The 18,260-nt window shown below is 38.8% G+C and overlaps 1 protein-coding gene across 3 annotated transcripts in view; it reads left to right on the top strand.

Moving 5' to 3' along the window:
• The window catches only part of CRIM1 (cysteine rich transmembrane BMP regulator 1), a 193,740-nt gene that overhangs the window by 84,343 nt on the left and 91,137 nt on the right, over positions 1-18,260 (top strand). For all 3 annotated transcript variants that reach the window (XM_061365837.1, XM_061365839.1, XM_061365838.1), the window contains exons 3-4: positions 4,710-4,952; positions 13,836-13,956. In XM_061365837.1, the coding sequence (XP_061221821.1) occupies positions 4,710-4,952; positions 13,836-13,956 (364 nt within the window). The remainder of the gene's footprint in view (positions 1-4,709; positions 4,953-13,835; positions 13,957-18,260) is intronic.

Raw genomic sequence — 18,260 nt, forward strand, 5'->3', positions numbered from 1 at the left:
TTTTAACCAAGTAATGAAAACGTTAACAAGCTTGGTGCAGTGAATTGTAGAAATAAGTCTCATACAAACCATTATCCCTGTAAATAGGGAAGATGGGTATGCTTGCCATTTGCTGAGATAACAAGAAGAAAAATCTTGAAACTGTTCTTAATGGCTGCTTAAATACAATGTCTTTTATTCAGGGCTGGTATCCAAATGAGGAGCCCTCATCAACATTTACTGAACTGCAGCAAAACAGAGCTCCCACCTTCTGATACTGGAGTGAGTGCTGGGCTCAGGATGCAGTTGGCTCAGATGGTGCCAGCTGATTGAACTTTTAACTAAAATATAGTAATGCCACTCCGGTACTTGCTGGATTTTTATGTTTTTGTTTAAGATAAAGATTATTTTCAGGAGTATGAATTAGGGACTCAGCAAGGAAACACTTTGAATACTGCTGGTCATGTATCATCTCAGTCACTTGTTCTTTGCACAGAAGGAAAACCAAGTATGAATCGAGAAACAAATCATGATATGTTTTGTAGAGAGCTTCTTTACCTGCCCATGACTGCTAATTGGGTTGGTGGTAAGGAAGCTGAAAAACAATTGTGTTGGCTGGTCCAGCCTAGCTTAATATATTTGACTTTCCTGTTGCTTAGTTCATTTGTGTACAGAGAAGGGAATGTCTTAACATGTACATAGTTAGAGGTTATGATTTGGAAGCACAATATTTGTACAAATAATAGCAGAGAGGGGGCTTTGTTTGGTTATCTTTCAGGACTATGAAGCACAAAAGTAGCGGTGACACAGGATTAAAAAGAAAACCTAAGTTTTATTGCAGAGTATTTACTGGTGTTATGTAACCTGGTATTAAAACATAAAACAAGCATTTGCAAGGTGGTTGTTTGCCATTCCTTCTGAAAGTGATGCTGTCTTTATTTAGTAGTAGAGTCCCATTGTATTCTGTTGGAGATAACTACATCGAGCACAAAGTTCTAATGTGGAAAAGATTATCAAGGATAATAACTGTGAAACACTGAGTGAAGACGGCATACAAAAAAACTTGTAATGGTTTAAATTTCTCTCTTCCATGCTTGCAATGCTTCTCACTTGCTGATAATGATGTATCCTTGTTTACTTTGTATTTTTGTTATTTGATCTTGCCAACTCTTAACAGAAGACTTTGCATTGGCCTTCAAAATAAATTTACCTAGAGTTCTGAATAGTCTGAATCTCAGCAGTTTGACATCTGCATCTGACAAACCTTATATTGGTCAGATAGGTCAAATGCAATTCAAATTGTATTTGACCAAATGTATTGTTCAGATTGGTGTACTGTACGTACACTTTTAAAATGCATTTTGAAAAGTTAATATGTTAGACTTCCAGTATCTGAAGGTGGTCTACAAGGATGCTGGAGAGGGACTCTCTTCACTAGGGACTGTAGAGATAGGACAAGGGGTAATGGGTTAAAAGTTAAAGAGGGGAAGTTTAGATTGGATGTAAGGAAGAAGTTCTTTACTGTTAGGGTGGTGAGGCACTGGAATGGGTTGCTGTCGTGGTTTAACCCCAGCCAGACAACTTGTTCACCCATTCCCCCCCTCTTCTTGCCCTCCCCCTACTCCTGGAGGGACAGAGAGGAGAATCAGAAAGAATGCAACTCCCACGGGTTGAGATAAGAACAGTTTAGTAACTAAGGTATAACACAAATCACTAGTGCTGCCCCCAATAATAGTAATGATAAAGGAAATAACAAGGGAAGAGAATACAACACCTCAGCACCAGGCAACCAATAACTCGCCCCCCCAGCCCGACCAAGCACCGACCGATACCTCCTCCAACCCTGCAGTCCACTTAGCCCTTCCAGCTAACTCCCAGTTACATCCTGGGCATGACGTGCTGTGGTATGGAATACCTCTTCAGTCAGTTTGGGTCAGGTGTCCTGTCTCTGCTTCCTCCCAGCTTCCCTCCTCCTTGGCAGAGCATGAGGCCCACAAAGTCCTTGGCCAAACCAAAACATCATTGTTATCAGCTCTGTTCCCAGCTGAAAGTCAAAACACAGCACTGCACCAGCTACCAAGAAGGAGAAAAATGACTGCTACTGCTAAACCCAGGACAGTTGCCCAGGGAAGCTGTAAATGCTCCAACCCTGGTGGTATTCAAGGCAAGGTTGGACAGAGCCTCAGGTGGCATGGTTTAGTGTGAGGTGTCCCTGTCCATGGCAGGGGGGTTGGATCTAGATGGTCTTACGGTCCTTTCCAACCCTAACTATCTATGATTCTATTATACCTATTTTAGACTTCACAAGAGGGAATGTGTGAGTGTGGGATTATCTTTTAGGCACAGAAATTAGAAAATCGCTGGATGCATAATGCTAGGACAGATCAAGTAATGAACAGTGAGTTTCAGGGTCTTATCATGACTACGAACTTGAAAGGCTGCCACTGCACTGCTGTTCTATTACTTCTCTGTGTGCGACTGAATAACATGCAGTGGAAAATTAAAAGCTTTTTAAAAGCTAAAATACCAAGCCTTTGATTATATCTGTAAGCTAAAGAATACTGATGAAATACTGAAACTAGGATGTTATCTATTATTTATACAACTTTCTACAGTGAACCTCTGTGGCCAACAATGTTCAGTCTGAACAATGTGTTTAATAAAGGATATAAGAACCTAAACATAAGGGTAATTTCAAAAAAAAAAAGGAAAAAATTGGTCTTACAAATGTTATTTAAAATTCTTGGCAAAATTTGTATCCTAGCCTAGGCTGTTTTAAAGATAGATGGGAATAGCGGAGAGTTTAACTGTAAGAAGAGAGTTATGACACTATCTAATATCACATTTCAGTTACTAATCTTTGTTGCTTGTAAGAAAAATAAAACATACATTTGTACATGAAGGAAATGTGTATTTTTTTAATTCTTTTTTGCTATATTTGCCAACTAAATTTGAGGCAGATGTTTATATTCATTATTTCTGTTTGCAATTAGAAATGCTAAGACCTAGGTTAATATTTTTCTAAGCACTTTAAATGTCTAGGCATTATATCACTGGTAAGTTTAAATAAAACTAAAGCACACTTAATAAATTAGCCGTGTAGACAAGCAATACTACTTTGATTCTTCAATATTACCCAGAATTTGGAAGAATATGCTAAAACTACGTGTAACACATCCTCTGGAAAATAGAAGTATTGTTTGATTGACATTCACTGCATATTTGGAAGCAGAATTGCACATTTTCTGTGCTGCTTTTAGTTTAAAATAATGAAATACAGTAACTAGTAGCTTCAGTAACTCCAAAACCAGTGAGTTTCTAAAACCTTGGGGAAGGTATTCTTAACATTTTATCAGAGATCCAAATATTTGATATGTCTTAATCATTAAAATTATCATTAGAGATTAATTTTTAAAATGACATTAGTGTGCATATCGTATTAATAGAGTTAGTGTTGGTTTTGCTCATTTCAGCTCTTCTGAATCTAACCTTAATGACAAGCAAAGTAATTGACTAATTTTGTTGGGGCAATAGTGACATTTGTAATAGAACCATCTATTTCACAAACTTGCAAATAACCAAGGAGTGGTACAAGCAATTCAGGTCTTGCTGTTCTATTTGTGTGGGAGCTTTTGTGGTCAGCCTTGCGAAGGTTTCCTGCATTGCCTCTAAAAACTCAAGTCACAGTGTCCTGTTGACCTAAAGATACTGCCCTCCTGAGTGTCTTGAAGACACTTGGTTTGTAGCAGTGATCAGGTATATTGAGCAAAGTGAGATCCTCATGGGGTACGAGCAAGTTTTTCAGTGTTTCCATTACAGAGTAAATCAGTCACAAGAGCAATCTGATTTCGCAGTGTGGGTTAGTCATTTCACGACATGACACATTTTTTGCCAGCAGTAAGATTTGGGTTCTTTCGAGAATGGGGAATCTTCACTTGTTTTCTAAGATTTTGAAGAGTTACCTAGGTGTCCAAGAAACTTCTTCAGTGTCTTCTTTCTTTGTCTTATCTCAGTGTTTGTCTAGCTTGTTGCTATTCCCACCAACTTGCTGGCCTAGCTCCTCAATATTCCCTTTCTTATTGCTATGTGCCTGCAGCTAGTGCCTCGAACCTATAGTGCCTCTAGCCAGTGCTAATCAAACCTCTTCTCTTTTGCTGTTCAAGCCACTGAAGTACATAGGAACAATACTTTTACTGTGAGAACTGGGAGCGTGTATGGGAAAAATCCTCTTCTGCGAATATATGGACTCTCCAAACATATTAGCTGTTGAACTTTAAACCAGCCTTTTGAGTATGTGAACTCTCAGTTCAGGTCAATCAGGCTTAATAATAATAAATTAATTAAAATCAGTTGCTCATAATGGAAAGCCTTAGGAAACTGAAGGTGTAGGTGTGAACATCAGGGCTGTGAATGATATGACAAGTTGTTTCGTAATGTCATGACCAAATGTGGAGCTTCACAGCTGTTTTTGAGGCTGTGTGGGTTCAGCAGTCGCACTCATTGCACAAATTAGGGTTTCTATAAAATATTCCATAATTCACCTGCCATCTTGCAAATACCAAGGTTTTTTTTTTTTTCTTCAAGCATATTCCATAATTTTTGCTAGTCAGTTCAGCATTAGAAGTTTCGTATTCTTTTTATTGGTTGGGGGGGAGAAAGGGAGTTTTATCTGAGCTCATCTTTACAGCTTATTGACATATATGGCATGCTGATTTTTCTCTCCCTTTCAGAAGAGAAACCTGATTGCTCCAAGGCCCGCTGTGAGGTCCAGTTTTCTCCTCGCTGTCCAGAAGATTCCATCTTGATTGAAGGTTATGCTCCTCCTGGTGAATGCTGTCCACTTCCGAGCCGTTGTGTGTGCAATCCTGCAGGCTGCTTGAGGAAGGTTTGCCAACCTGGCTATTTGAATATATTGGTTTCTAAAGCATCAGGAAAGCCAGGGGAATGCTGTGATCTCTATGAATGTAAACCAGGTAAAAATGGACATATTTTTTTTCTAGTGTTAATTTTTTTCTAACTGACAAGCACAATAACCTATATAATTGCATCTAATAAAGCCTATATAGTTTCTGAATTCTTCTAATTCTTCTTCAAAATTAAAATGATAATATGTAGGCAATACCCATAAAATAAAAAAAAAAGGTAATAAATATTATGATAAGTTTTGCTTTCTTTTTTCCTCCAAGCATAAATTTAAACTGAGCAACAAGGGAAAAGTAGCCTAGTGAGAATGTCGCATTTCTGTGGATGCTGCTAGTGAAAGTGACATACTGATTAGGTCAATAAGGGTTTTACATAGTAGAAATATTTTGTGCATGGACAGGGAATTAAGGTTTCTATCTTAATATTTCTTTAGATTAGAAAGTGATGACCCTCAAAAACTAAAGAGTGAAGGGATTGTTGAGGTTCAGATTGAAAGACTCCACAACATTTTTAGTATTTACCTACTTTCCATTTCATGAGAACACAAATTGCCCTTTTTTGTGATTTATTCTTGGTGGAAGATGTAATTCACTCTTCTTTTTGATCCAGGCTTTGGTGAAGATGAATAATAAATAGAGAGGGATGAAAGCAAGCATATAAAATTGTATAATCCAAAATCTTAAATGCAAACAGTATGCTTAAACTGTGCCTCTCCTGTGCTTGTTTAACATTTTCTTAAATCCTCCACGGAAGATGATTGTACAGTCTTTGTATCTTCTAGTGCTTCTCTTTGTGGTTTTCCTAATGTCCGATGCAAATCTGACTGTGTGGATATTTAAGCAACTTTTTCATCTTCTGTCGTGTCTAGGGGATAAACACGTCTTTTATAATATTTTTGTCTCTGGAACATGTTGTCAACTTTAGTCATCTTTCGTCTAAAATTAGCTGTAATTTCTTATGGCATAGTTTCCTTGGACTCATTCCTTGTTACATTGCTCCTCTGTAAGTTTTCTTAAAGTTTACCCACATTTTACAAATGTGCTGTCCAAAAGCAGACTCCTATTTTGGATGAGTCTTCATCAGCAGAAAATACTGTAAAATAATTACTTTGTCTTTCAAGCAAAATTCTAAATAAGGGCTGACTCCTTTGCAAGAGTTATATTTAGTTTGTAAAGTACTTTGAATCCCAGATCTTGTAGCATGGCTGCTGCTGATCCACTGTATTTGTACATTTTAATTCTTCCTACATATACTTCAGGTATGTCTTCTCTGAATTTTATCCCTGTCATGGTTTAAACGCAGCTAGTCTAAATGTCTCTGGTTCAGTCCCAGGTTTCAGCACCAGGGGGAGAGAATGTAAAACTAAAAGGAGAAAGGGAAAAAACTAACAAATAAACACGAGTGATGCAATTGCTCACCACCCACTGACCAATACCCAGCCCGATCCGAGCAGCGATTGTCCCCTTCCAGGCAACTCCCCCCAGTATATATACTGGGCATGATGTGCTGTGGTATGGAATACCCCCTTTTGGCTAGTTTCGGTCAGGTGTCCTGTCGCTCCTTCCTCCTGGCTTCCCGTGCCCCTCCTCAATGGCAGATCATGAGACAGAAAAGTCCTTGATCAGAGTAAGCGTTACTTAGCAACAGCTAAAAACATCTGTGTGTTATCAGCATAGTTCTCAGTCTAAAGTCAAACACAGCACTGCACCAGCTACTGAGAAGGAGAAAAATAACTGTTACAGCTGAACCCAAGACAATCTTAATGACTTTGGGTTATTTCTTTGTTTCTCAAAATAAATGTTGATTCTGCTCAGATCTTCCAAGTGTAATTCGCATTTGCATTTTGTAGTTTGCAAATAACTCTGTCCAAAGTCACCTTTGTAGGTTACTTCTTGAAGACTGTTTTCAGCTTGTTAGTATTACAGAATCTTTGAATTTTTGATTATTGCCATAGTGGATTTATGTAAGTGTGTGTATTTTTTTGAAGTAGTTTATGTTTTTTGTTGTAGGGAATTAATAGGTGAATATATATATTGGGGAATAGGTGAATAGGTATATGGGACTGGGAAAATTATAATGCATGGTAGTAGGGTAGAAGAGCAGAGGCTTTGAAGAAATTGGGAAGGAGAGACATTAATGAGATTTAGGGAAAGTGTAGACCTTTGCAATGGGGGTTAATAATTGAGAGGCTGAGGGAAAGCAAAGACTTCTCCCCTACTTGAGAGATGATGAAAGTATGTTTCTTAGGCAGTACTTACGGTGCGGAGGAGTGTATGTGGGTACTCTTGCACATCCCCACAGTGATAGGTGATGAAAGATGCAATGGCTAAACTACTTGTAAGTGGGGCCCTTACTTTGTGGCAGGGCCTTTGCTTGAGGGGAAAAAAAGGGAGTATTATTAAAACGTAATAATTAGTCACTACATAGCCTGCTTTTTACCAAATTAGACTTCAGTGGCTGTGCAGACTGACTTCTGTAACTTTGGTCTAGATCTGCCTTTCACTTACTATTCGTCACAGTGGGAGGATTGTACAGCAAGAAGCAGCCAACACAAGACTGGAAGACTGGAAAAGGAACAGATGAGTGTTGTCAGATCTTAGTAGTCTACAAATTACTTGCTACAGAAGGCTGCTTTTTTTCCCCCTTCCTTTTTTTTAATGGCAAACACTTGCAAATCTGAAAATTTTTCAGTTTTGAGATTCTCTGTTTTTAAAGAGTATAAACTATACTTGTATAGACAACATTGTAGTCGATGTAGGAAGAAAATTTTAGACTAAGCATGCTGTTGTTGAAGGGTTTTTTAATACTTCTTTCTTGTAGAAAATTTAGGGATTTTATTTTTAAATTTACAAGTTATCATGAACCTTGCTCTTTTTTTTTTTTTTCATCTGAAGTGTTCTGTCATGTTCAAAACCACTGGCTATGGTTTTAAATAAATGTCTTTGTTTAAGAGCAGGCAAGGGAATATCTTGTTTTACTAGGATTGTATGTTCTATATTTCTATATACTAGGATGTATATATGTCTATAGTCTTATAGAATTATAATTTAGCTTGGAAGACTGGATGAATTTGGAGGTAATCTGGTCCATCCTGCCTCTTCTGCATTGTTTTATGCCATTTATTCTCTATGTGTATATATGCATATCACTGTATATGTAGTAGCATATAACTTTTTATATATGTATGACACTGACCATTATCAATGTGGATTTGCTGAAACTGGTCATGAAGTGAAGTCAGAGAATACTCTTTGCATGGCAGAAGTATTTATTTAGCCTATGATAAGCTTGATAATAACTCCTGTGTCTTCAGAGTTTGAGTTGTAATCCTGAAGGATTCTAGGAAAGAAGAGTTGGAGAGGAACTGAACTATCAGTGCTCTGTTTCATGTTTCCTCTGTTTTTAATGGGATGTTGCTGACAAGAAAAAAAAAGGACAATGGACAGTATAAAGCCTGGTAGATAAGCATTCATGCAGAGTTTCTTACAAGGCTAATGTCAGTTTTACTGAAGAATGTCAGCATGTCTATGGAGTTTACATGTTGAACAAAGAAAACTGTTTTCCATACTTTGCCACAGTCCTAAAAACTTCAGTTCCAAGTGCTGCTACCAGAGCACTCTTTCTGTACCTCTGTGTCTACTTAACCAGGCTCCACAGGGGTTTAAACTAGCAAGGGCTTTCTGGTGGAAACAAATTGCTAGAAGCTGGGAGGACTGCTTCCTATGATACCAGTGCTGCCTTGTGCCAATGTAAAGTGTTTGTGCAATTAAAGCACAAATTGTGTTTATTTAAGATGTCTCTAGTTTACAGTGGCATTTAAGTTTGGAGCTTTCTGCTGAGAACTGCATATGTTCAAATACTGTGATTGGCAACTGAGTTACTGAAAGTGAAACAGGAAGTGTTTTCTGAACACTAAATGCTAGAATAAAAATCCTTCATTTTGAGATACAATTCCTCTTATTTTACTTTAGAAATGCAATGATTTAAAGCATTGGAAGTCAGTTAAAATGAACAGTGAAGATACTTAGAAGCTTGGCTGTACCCATCTGTTAAGCTCCCCATTATTTTCTCTTAAATGTTCTTACCATTACTCCATCAAGCATCTCACTGCAATTGTGGTGCCTACTCAGACCAAGTATGTCATGTCCCTTTTGTTTTGCTATGGTTACTAAGCTCAGAGGTGAGAGAACACTGGTCTGGTGCCATAAGCAACATACTTTGTTCCTACAAGCTGTGTACAACTGTGTATATAACTGGCCAGTCATTAATAGTGAATTTAGTCATAAGCTGGGAGCTACCTCTTAAGTATTCTCAAACCTTTTTTTTTCTATAGATAGTTTGAATGAACAGTCTAATTGGATCTGCTTAATGTGTTAACAGCAAAAATAAAAATAACGTGAAACATGATTTGAAGGAGTACATAATGCCTGTTTTGCTAAGAAGCTAAAACAGTATAAGCAATGATGGTTTTGAAATCATGCTTGTTAATTCAAAGATGGAGTTAAAATCAAATCTAAAAGGTATTTTGCTGAAGTTGCGATAGCAGCTCTAGCTGACACTTCTGACTGAAGAAAGGTAAATAGTTTATTTTGGCACTTACCCAACAGATGTTGTCTGGACCCTTATTGCTAACTATTTTGCTGTCATTGTTCTATATGGTGAGATAGGGACTGTCATCCCTTAGTTTCTGACATCCTTGGGAAAGCATTAGGAAATGTCTGTCATGCTAGACAGAACCTCTATTGAAAAGGCCACTCATTTTCTAATAGTCTTTCTGGCAGAGCTTTCATTCACTCACCTTTTCCAGCATCCGTGCATGGCCTCAAAATTACTCTTAACTGAAATGGAAGGTTTTTCTGGTACCAAATCTTATTTTAAACACAATTCTAAAGAGAATGTAATAGTTTGGTGCATTTCTTTTGGGAATTCTGTGCAGTCAGGGCTTGATGGAAAGTCTGAGATCAGCAGCAAAATGTTGTAGGTAGTGCATCATGCACAGGGAAGTAACCTGTGCGCCACCTAGGTACAGCTTCAGCATTGAAAGTCATGTCTGGAATTTTTTGTCTTGCACTAAGGATGAGTGTCAGCAAGATCAGGTTTTTTACATGTAGTTGTGAGAAATATAATATTTTTTTTCTTAACATTCCCTGTTGCTTACAGAATGTGCTGTTCTGTTGGATACTCTGTTAGAAGCTGATGTTGAGAGTACTTAACAGGTGAGGTTGGAAAAGGACTGAAGAAAATGAGTGGGGAAGAAGTACAGATAAGTTTCTAATGGAGCTGGGGAAATGGCTTAAAAGTGGACAGTGATGGGGTAAGGGAGATAAAAAAAAGGAATCAGCAAATTCAGGGTTTCATTTTCAGAAATACCTGTGTAAGGAGAGTTAAGGAAGTGATACAAAATGGATTGAAAATCCAATACAAATGATTGAAAATCCAGGAATGTCATTTTCTCTGGTTGTATTTAATACATTCTGAAGTGTGAAGGAATGTGAAAAGGATGATTCATTGTCATGAAGCTTCGTGCTTTCTTTTTCCTCTCCCAGAACAGAAAGTATAACTACCATTATCAGATGTAGTCATGTTGCATTGTATTATTTGTGAGGGACCATTTGAAATACATCTGAACTGAAAGCAAAGAGTGTAATATGACACTTCTTAGCTGCTGTAGAAACAGACTTTGTACCCTTGTGCTGAACCCTCAGAAAGCTGTGACTTCTGGAAAAATAATTAAGTTTTTTCTGTGCTGAGCCACATAAAAAATTAAAATCATCATAGAATCATCAAATGGTTAGGGCTGGACCTTAAAGGTCATCTAGTTCTAACTCTCCTGCCATGGGCATGAGCATCTTGTGCTAGGCCAGGTTGCTTCAAGCCCCGTCCAATCCGGTCTTGAGCCACTGCAGGGATGGAGCAGTGTTCAGCCTCCCTCGGCAACCTGTGCCATTCCCTCACCACTTTCACAAATATATAATAACAGCTTATAATACAAGCCTGTTCATGAAAAGTACACTTTGTAATTACTGGAATCAAAGAAAGATGTGAAATCTAGTAGTTCAGTGCCAGATGTTTGCAGAGGTGTTTTTTTAAGGCAGTAGTACAGATAGTCTGGGGGACATAGAAACATAACATTGTAGAGTAGTTAGGGTTGGAAAGGACCTTAAGATCATCTAGTTCCAACGCCCGTGCTATGGGCAGGACACCTCACACTAAACCATGACACCCATGGCTCTGTCCAACCTGGCCTTACAATGCCAGGAACGGAGCATTAACAGCTTCCTTGGGCAACCCATTCCAGTGCCTCAACACCCTCACAGGAAAGAACTTCCTCCTTGTATCCAATCTAAACTTTCCCCTGTTTAAGTTTTAACTCATTACCCCTTGTCCTATCACTACCCCTTGTCCCTCATGAGTAGTCCCTCCGCAGCATCCCAATAGGCCCCCTTCAGATACTGGAAGGCTGCTATGAGGTCTCCACGCAGCCTTCTCTTCTCCAGGATGAACAGCCCCAGCTTTCTCCGCCTATCTTCATACAGGAGGTGCTCCAGCCCCCTGATCATCCTCATGGCCCTCCTCTGGACTTGTTCCAACAGTTCCATGTCCTTTTTATGTTGAGGACACCAGAACTGCACACAATACTCCAAGTGAGGTCTCACAAGAGCAGAGTAGAGGGGCAGGATCACCTCCTTCGACCTGCTGGTCACGCTCCTTTTGATGCAGCTCAGGATACGGTTGGCTTTCTGGGCTGCAAGCGCACACTGAAGCTGGCTCATGTTCATTTTCTCATTGACCAACACCCCCAAGTCCTTCTCTGCAGGGCTGCTCTGAATCTCTTCTCTGCCCAACCTGTAGTTGTGCCTGGGATTGGTCCAACTCAGGTGTAGGACCTTGCACTTGTCATGGTTAAACTTCATGAGTTTGGCATCAGCCCACCTCACAAGCGTGTTAAGGTCCCTCTGGATGCCATTCCTTCCCTCCAGCTTATCAACCAAACCCACACAGCTTGGTGTCATCAGCAAACTTGCTGAGGGCACACTCAATCCCACTGTCCATGTCACCAGCAAAGATGTTTAACAGGACTGGTCCCAACACCAATCCCCGAGGAACGCCACTCGTTACTGGTCTCCCGCTGGACATTGAGCCAGTGACCACAACTCTGCGTGTGGCCATCCAGCCAGTTCTTTATCCACCAATTGGCCCATCTATCAAATTGATGTCTCTCCAATTTAGCGACACACATATTTTTAAATAATGAAGAATCTGATTATAGACTGTTCTGTAACCTTTCAAAATGTTCAGCTTTTCTGGAAGTTCGGCTTCAGACTTTTTCCAGTTTAAGGAACCCATTTAAATGTGAAAGCAAGTAGGACCTTCCTTTTTCTTCTTCAGGTATCTTTCATCTCTTACCTCTCCTCATCTTTCTCCTGTGAGGAAAGGCTAAGAGGACCAGCGCTGCTCAGTCTGAAGAGAAGGGTCAGGGGAGATCTCATCAGTACATATAAATACCTGAAGGGATGTTGTAAAGACAGAATCAGGCTCTTTTTGGTGATGCAGGGTTGCAGGGCCAGAGGTAGTAGACATAAACTGAAACAGTGTTCCTCTGAACATCAGGAAACACTTTTTCACCATGGGAGTAACCAAGCACTGGCAGAAGTTGCCCAAAGAGGTGGTGTCATCTCCGTCCTTGGAGATGTTCAAAAGCTAGCTAGGCATGGTCCTTGGCAACCAGAACTGTGTGACCTGGCTTGGGGAGGGGGTTTAACTAGTTGGCCTCCAGAGGTCCAGTCTAATCTCAGCTGTTCTATAATTAATGTAATAACTTAAAAATAATGATCTCCCAGTTCAGAGAAAAGACTGAGGTGGGGTATGAGCATGGAAAACAAAATTCTGTGGGTGGTGGATAAGGTCACTCATACCCTTTGTTCACCAAATCCTACTCATCCTATAAGAACTGGAGAACACCTCAGTACTAGTAAGAGATCAGTACAAAATGAATAAAAATGGATAAGTTAGATCAAATAGGGGAACCACTGACTGCATGCAGCCACTTAATTACTTGAGAATTTTCTGTTTGAATGCTCTTGATTTGAGGTTTGTTTGTAATTCTTCTTAGGTTTGTACTTTTTTAATAAAGGTAGATTGTTTGGGCTGCTTTTCAGGGTTAGTGAGCCATATACTAGCACATTGTGACCACTGGAAAAAAAATAACTAGTAAAAAAAGAGCACCTTAGCTGAGACTTGGTGGCATGGTTAGAGTTTCTTTGTGTTTCTTTCATTGTCGTCACTGGTATATGGAAAGATGGACATAGGAATAGCTGTGCAGTAGCAGCTTGTTGGCTGTTTTTTCCCAGGCAGCTTTCCTGGGAAGGAGGCAGAGTGGACCTTGAATCCAGATTAGAAAGATTGCTAGTTTAAATTCAGGGAAATGGACATTAGTAGCTTATTGGCACAATAGAATCATGCAAATTGTATTGTCACTTTGGACCACACTGACAAGCTTATGATTTTCAATACCGGATGTGATAATCGAGGACCTAGAAGAGTTGTTTCACAGCTATTTGTTAATAAAATGGAACATAAAACTCGAGGGTTTTTTAAGTGTGTTATTATTAAACTAAATATTTCTGAGTTGTTTACTCTTTTAAATGCTATGAGGAAAAAATATTCTCATTAAGCTGGTATGTTTCTAGTAACTTACATAATTTACAGGCATCTTGAACTTCTATACTTCTTTTTTTTGTTAGTCAATAATTTAAAAAAGTGAATCTTAAAGAGAAAGGAAGTGTTTTTGTAATGTTACCTACTAAGCATGCATTCATTAGGTAATTTTTCTGACATAAAGGACTGATGCATGCCTGCTTGCTTATGATGAAGCAATTTGCAAAAAGCTTCTAAAGCATAACAGGATTGTTTTTTCTTCCCTTCCTCCATAGTGTTCAGTGTGGATTGCAGCACAGTCGAATGTCCTCCTGTTCAACAAGTTGTTTGCCCACTGGATAGCTATGAAACCCAAGTCAGGCTGACAGCTGATGGCTGCTGTACATTGCCGACAAGGTTGGTGTCTGGATGGCTGAGTATCTTTAATTTCTTCTCTACAGTTCAAGTATTATAAACACAAGATAATTATGCGTAAGTCTCTGGTAATAAATGTTAATACAGAATTAAAAAAAAAATGAAGTAGCTTTAAGGTATATCAGGCTGATATAAATACAAATTTTTATCCTTTTGAAGCATAAGAAAATTCTTGGTGCAAATGCATAAAGATGGTTTTTTCTAAGTATTTGAGGGATTTGTGCCTCTAGATATATTTACCATGTATTCAGATAATTTTACTAAAATAAATTCTTTCAAGAAACTTCTGAAGGTCTTTGATAAGGAGTTAAATGGAGATGACAGAAGATGTGCAAGAGGAAATCTTGCCTAGTTAAAGAAAAAAACTGTGGGGTTTTTTGGTACGTGGAAGACCACTGTAAGAAGCTCAAAGATGGTGTCTATATGAACCTGCAGGGAAATAGAAATTTCAAGTACTCTCTTCCATTTTACTTTGATTGTTGTTCAAGCAGATATAGTTTATTGCAATTTGGAAAAATAAGATGATTTGGAGTTGGGTTTCTTCCAGAATTCTACACCACTATTTCAACTTCTGTTTTTACAACAGACTTCTCAAAACTTGATACAGCAATATGTCAAATAAATGTGAATTCAAGCAGAAAATAACATCCATGAAAATATTTTACACAAAACAGGAAATATTTCTTGTAGACTTAACTAGTCAATCTATTTAGTATAAATGTCTTTGGACCATACAGTAATGCCATATTCTCAACGCCTTTTGAGATTGTAAAGGAGTGATAAACTTGCGAAGAATTCAGAAGGTAGAAAATGACAAAGGTTATGTAATGGGTACCATTTGGATACATATTTAATATGGTGACATATTTGAAGCTGTTGCTTCCATGAAATATGAGGGTCTGTTACTGCATGGGGCGTTAATAATATAGCTATTAAAAAAGGCAGAAGAAAAATCTGAAGAACTTAATATAGTGCTGTAATCCTGTTTATTTAAAGTCTGAGAATGTATTTCTAAACTTAACTTAGTCATCTACTATTAAAAAAGTCAAGCCACTTCTCCTTACTCAGTGAATGCTACAAATGTTCTTTCATTCAGAGTTGTTTTCTTTTTCTGTTCTATGAATTTGGGATGAGGATGTGCTATGGATTCTTGATATCCCCCCTTTATTCTTTGACATGTTCTCATTAAAATTCCTAGGAATCATGATCATATCATATTAGTTGATAATTGACCTGGTTAGTTTAGTTTGCACAGGAGCCTGTAGATTTTTTTAACTAAGTCATTGTACTGGTATTGATGCCAGTACAGCTCAGCACGTTCAAGACAGCTAGAATATAATGCTACTAAGCACTGTATTTTATAAAGTCGAAGAAGCAAACCAGATTAAAATTTCACAAGTTTCTAAATTAGATTAACACTCGGAAACCTTGACACAATAGAAAATTCAGATTAATAGAGATTTTACTTCAAAATAGTTTCAACTTGCTGGATTAAAAAGTGATAAGCAAGCTAAATTACTTTTGTTTCCCAAAAGTAAAATTGTGTTGTATTTTTCAGCAGTCTAACACAAGTTGTGGCTAGATTTTTCTATTGCTTGGTTGGAGGGAATAAAAAATATCCAGTTTAAATTCTTTGTAAATGATAACTCCAGTGTTCCTTCTATCACGGAACACAGAGTACCAAGAAAATAAAACTTCATTTACTTCAAAAAAATGACCAGTTGGAAATATTTCTATTTCTGGCATACACATGGGAACTGGTCTTAAATAAAACACATAGAGCAAACATGTACTTGCAAGAATCTTTTTCTTCCTTTGATAATGTTTAAAAATATAACCAGTTGGTTTGCTGGGTTAACTGTAACTAATATCTGAAGTGAACTTGTACATGTGCATGATACTTAAGTGACAAAACAAGTGTTCTCATCTCCTGCATATGCAGACCTCAACTGTGCAGGCAGGCATAGCATGTGTGAATTATTAGATAATTGTGAATTGCACTGAAACTGCTTGGAAGTCGGATTGCTGTGCTGTGATGAGAGTTCAGCAAGGGATCGGAGCGGGGATAGAAGAGTTACGATCAAGTAGGACGTCTTTTTGTGCTAACATCTATGTCCTCCTTGATGTGCAAAACTGAGCAAAAAAGCCACAATTAACATAAGCTGGCCTGTCTGCAGGTAGGTTAAAACAATTGCAGGTGTCTTGTGCTCCTCCATTAATTTTTAATTTTGTGGTTCAGTCTGCGTTGCTGTATATAGTTACCATATAGGTTGCTAAATTTTTGGATTGCCTTCATTCAGCCAAAGCGATAATGTACTTTTTAATAGAGTAAGTGAGAAGGAAAGCAGAAAAGCTGAATCTGGAAGCAGTAAGATCATAGAGTAGTTTATATGTTGTGTGCCTGCAGGAAATGTATGTACTTATTTTTTATTTGAAAAATCTGCTACTGTGCTTCTTAAGGAAGACAATGCCATAGTCAACATTTATGTGCTGTAAATAAAGATATTGAAGGGGATAAAGAGAGGAACATAGACGTGAGGCTAATCAGAAAAGAGCATTAGAGGGAAGAGAAGTATATGTATGAAAAGAGACAAGGCAGAAAGGGAAACTAAGTTCAGTTATTTGGAATATGAAAGTCAAACCATTTTAATCCAGTTTCAATGTTTGAGGAAAAATTGGAGCTTTATATTTTAAGCCAGGTCTCCATCCCATGAGTCTTGCATTTCAAAAGTACAGGAAAGGCAAATAAAGTGGAGATTTATGGGTTAATGACTCTACATTGGGAAGAGGGGATTTTTTTTTTCTTAATTCTGGGATTTCTCACTAAATTCATGGTGAAATACTAACATTGCATTGACTGTGATTCAGTTGAGAATCACCTAAATCCATATCTTATCTCTTTTTAATTAGTAGGGTTACATTACAAAGAAGTGTCACTGTATATTATGATGTACATTTGAGAAATAATTTATTAAAAGCAAAGGTACATTGTTTCATGAGGCCATAGACATTAAGACCTCATGACACTATTTAAATTTTTTACTTTGTTAGGAAATTACAGTTGTTTCATTTACTGCCACTAAAATAAAGGCTTAATATCAGCAGAATCTGAGAGCAGCTAGGGGAGTATCAGTTAATGATGGATGATGCGTCACTGACTGTTAACAAGTACAACTTCACATACAGCAGGAACAGTCTGACTTCTGTAAACACATCTTGCTCTTGACTGGTTCTTGTATGGTAGGAAATGCTAGGAAAACAGAACCTTAAATCTGGTGTTAAGTTGACCTATGTTACATGAGTTACCTCTTGAATGCGTATTCATAATCATAGAATCATAGAATAGAGTTGGAAAGGACCTTAAGATCATCTAGTTCCAACACCCCCTGCCATGGGCAGGGACACCTCACACTATACCATGTCACCCAAGGCTCTGTCCAATCTCGCCTTGAACACTACCAGGGATGGAGCATTCACAACTCCCTGGGCAGCCCATTCCAGTGCTTCACCACCCTCACAGTAAAGAACTTCTTTCTTATATCCAATCTAAACTTCCCCTGTTTAAGTTTTAAACCATTATCCCTTGTCCTATCACTACAGTCCCTACTGAAGAGTCCCTCCCCAGCATCTCCATAGGCCCCCTTAAGATACTGGAAGGCTGCTATGAGGTCTCCATGCAGCCTTCTCTTCTCCAGGATGAACAGCCCCAGCTTTCTCAGCCTGTCTTCATACAGGAGGTGCTCCAGTCTCCTGATCATCCTCACGGCCCTCCTCTGGACTTGTTCAAACAGTTCCATGTCCTTTTTATGTTGAGGACACCAGAACTGCACACAATACTCCAAGTGAGGTCTCACAAGAGCAGAGTAGAGGGGCAGGATCACCTCCTTGGACCTGCTGGTCACGCTCCTTTTGATGCAGCCCAGGATACAGTTGGCTTTATGGGCTGCGAGCGCACACTGAAGCTGGCTCATGTTCATTTTCTCATCGACCAGCACCCCCAAGTCCTTCTCCTCAGGGCTGCTCTGAATCTCTTCTCTGCCCAACCTGTAGCTGTGCCTGGGATTGCTCCGACCCAGGTGTAGGACCTTGCACTTGGCATGGTTAAACTTCATGAGGTTGGCATCAGCCCACCTCAGAGGCGTGTCAAGGTCCCTCTGGATGGCATTCCTTCCCTCCAGCGTATCAACCGAACCACACAGCTTGGTGTCATCGGCCAACTTGCTGAGGGCGCACTCAATCCCACTGTCCATGTCACCAGCAAAGATGTTGAACAGGACCAGTCCCAA

This window comes from Neopsephotus bourkii, unplaced genomic scaffold (assembly GCF_033783945.1).
Source record: "Neopsephotus bourkii isolate Nb327-2 ecotype Australia unplaced genomic scaffold, CSIRO-AGI_Nbou_v1 NB_1292, whole genome shotgun sequence".
NCBI lineage: Eukaryota > Metazoa > Chordata > Aves > Psittaciformes > Psittacidae > Neopsephotus > Neopsephotus bourkii.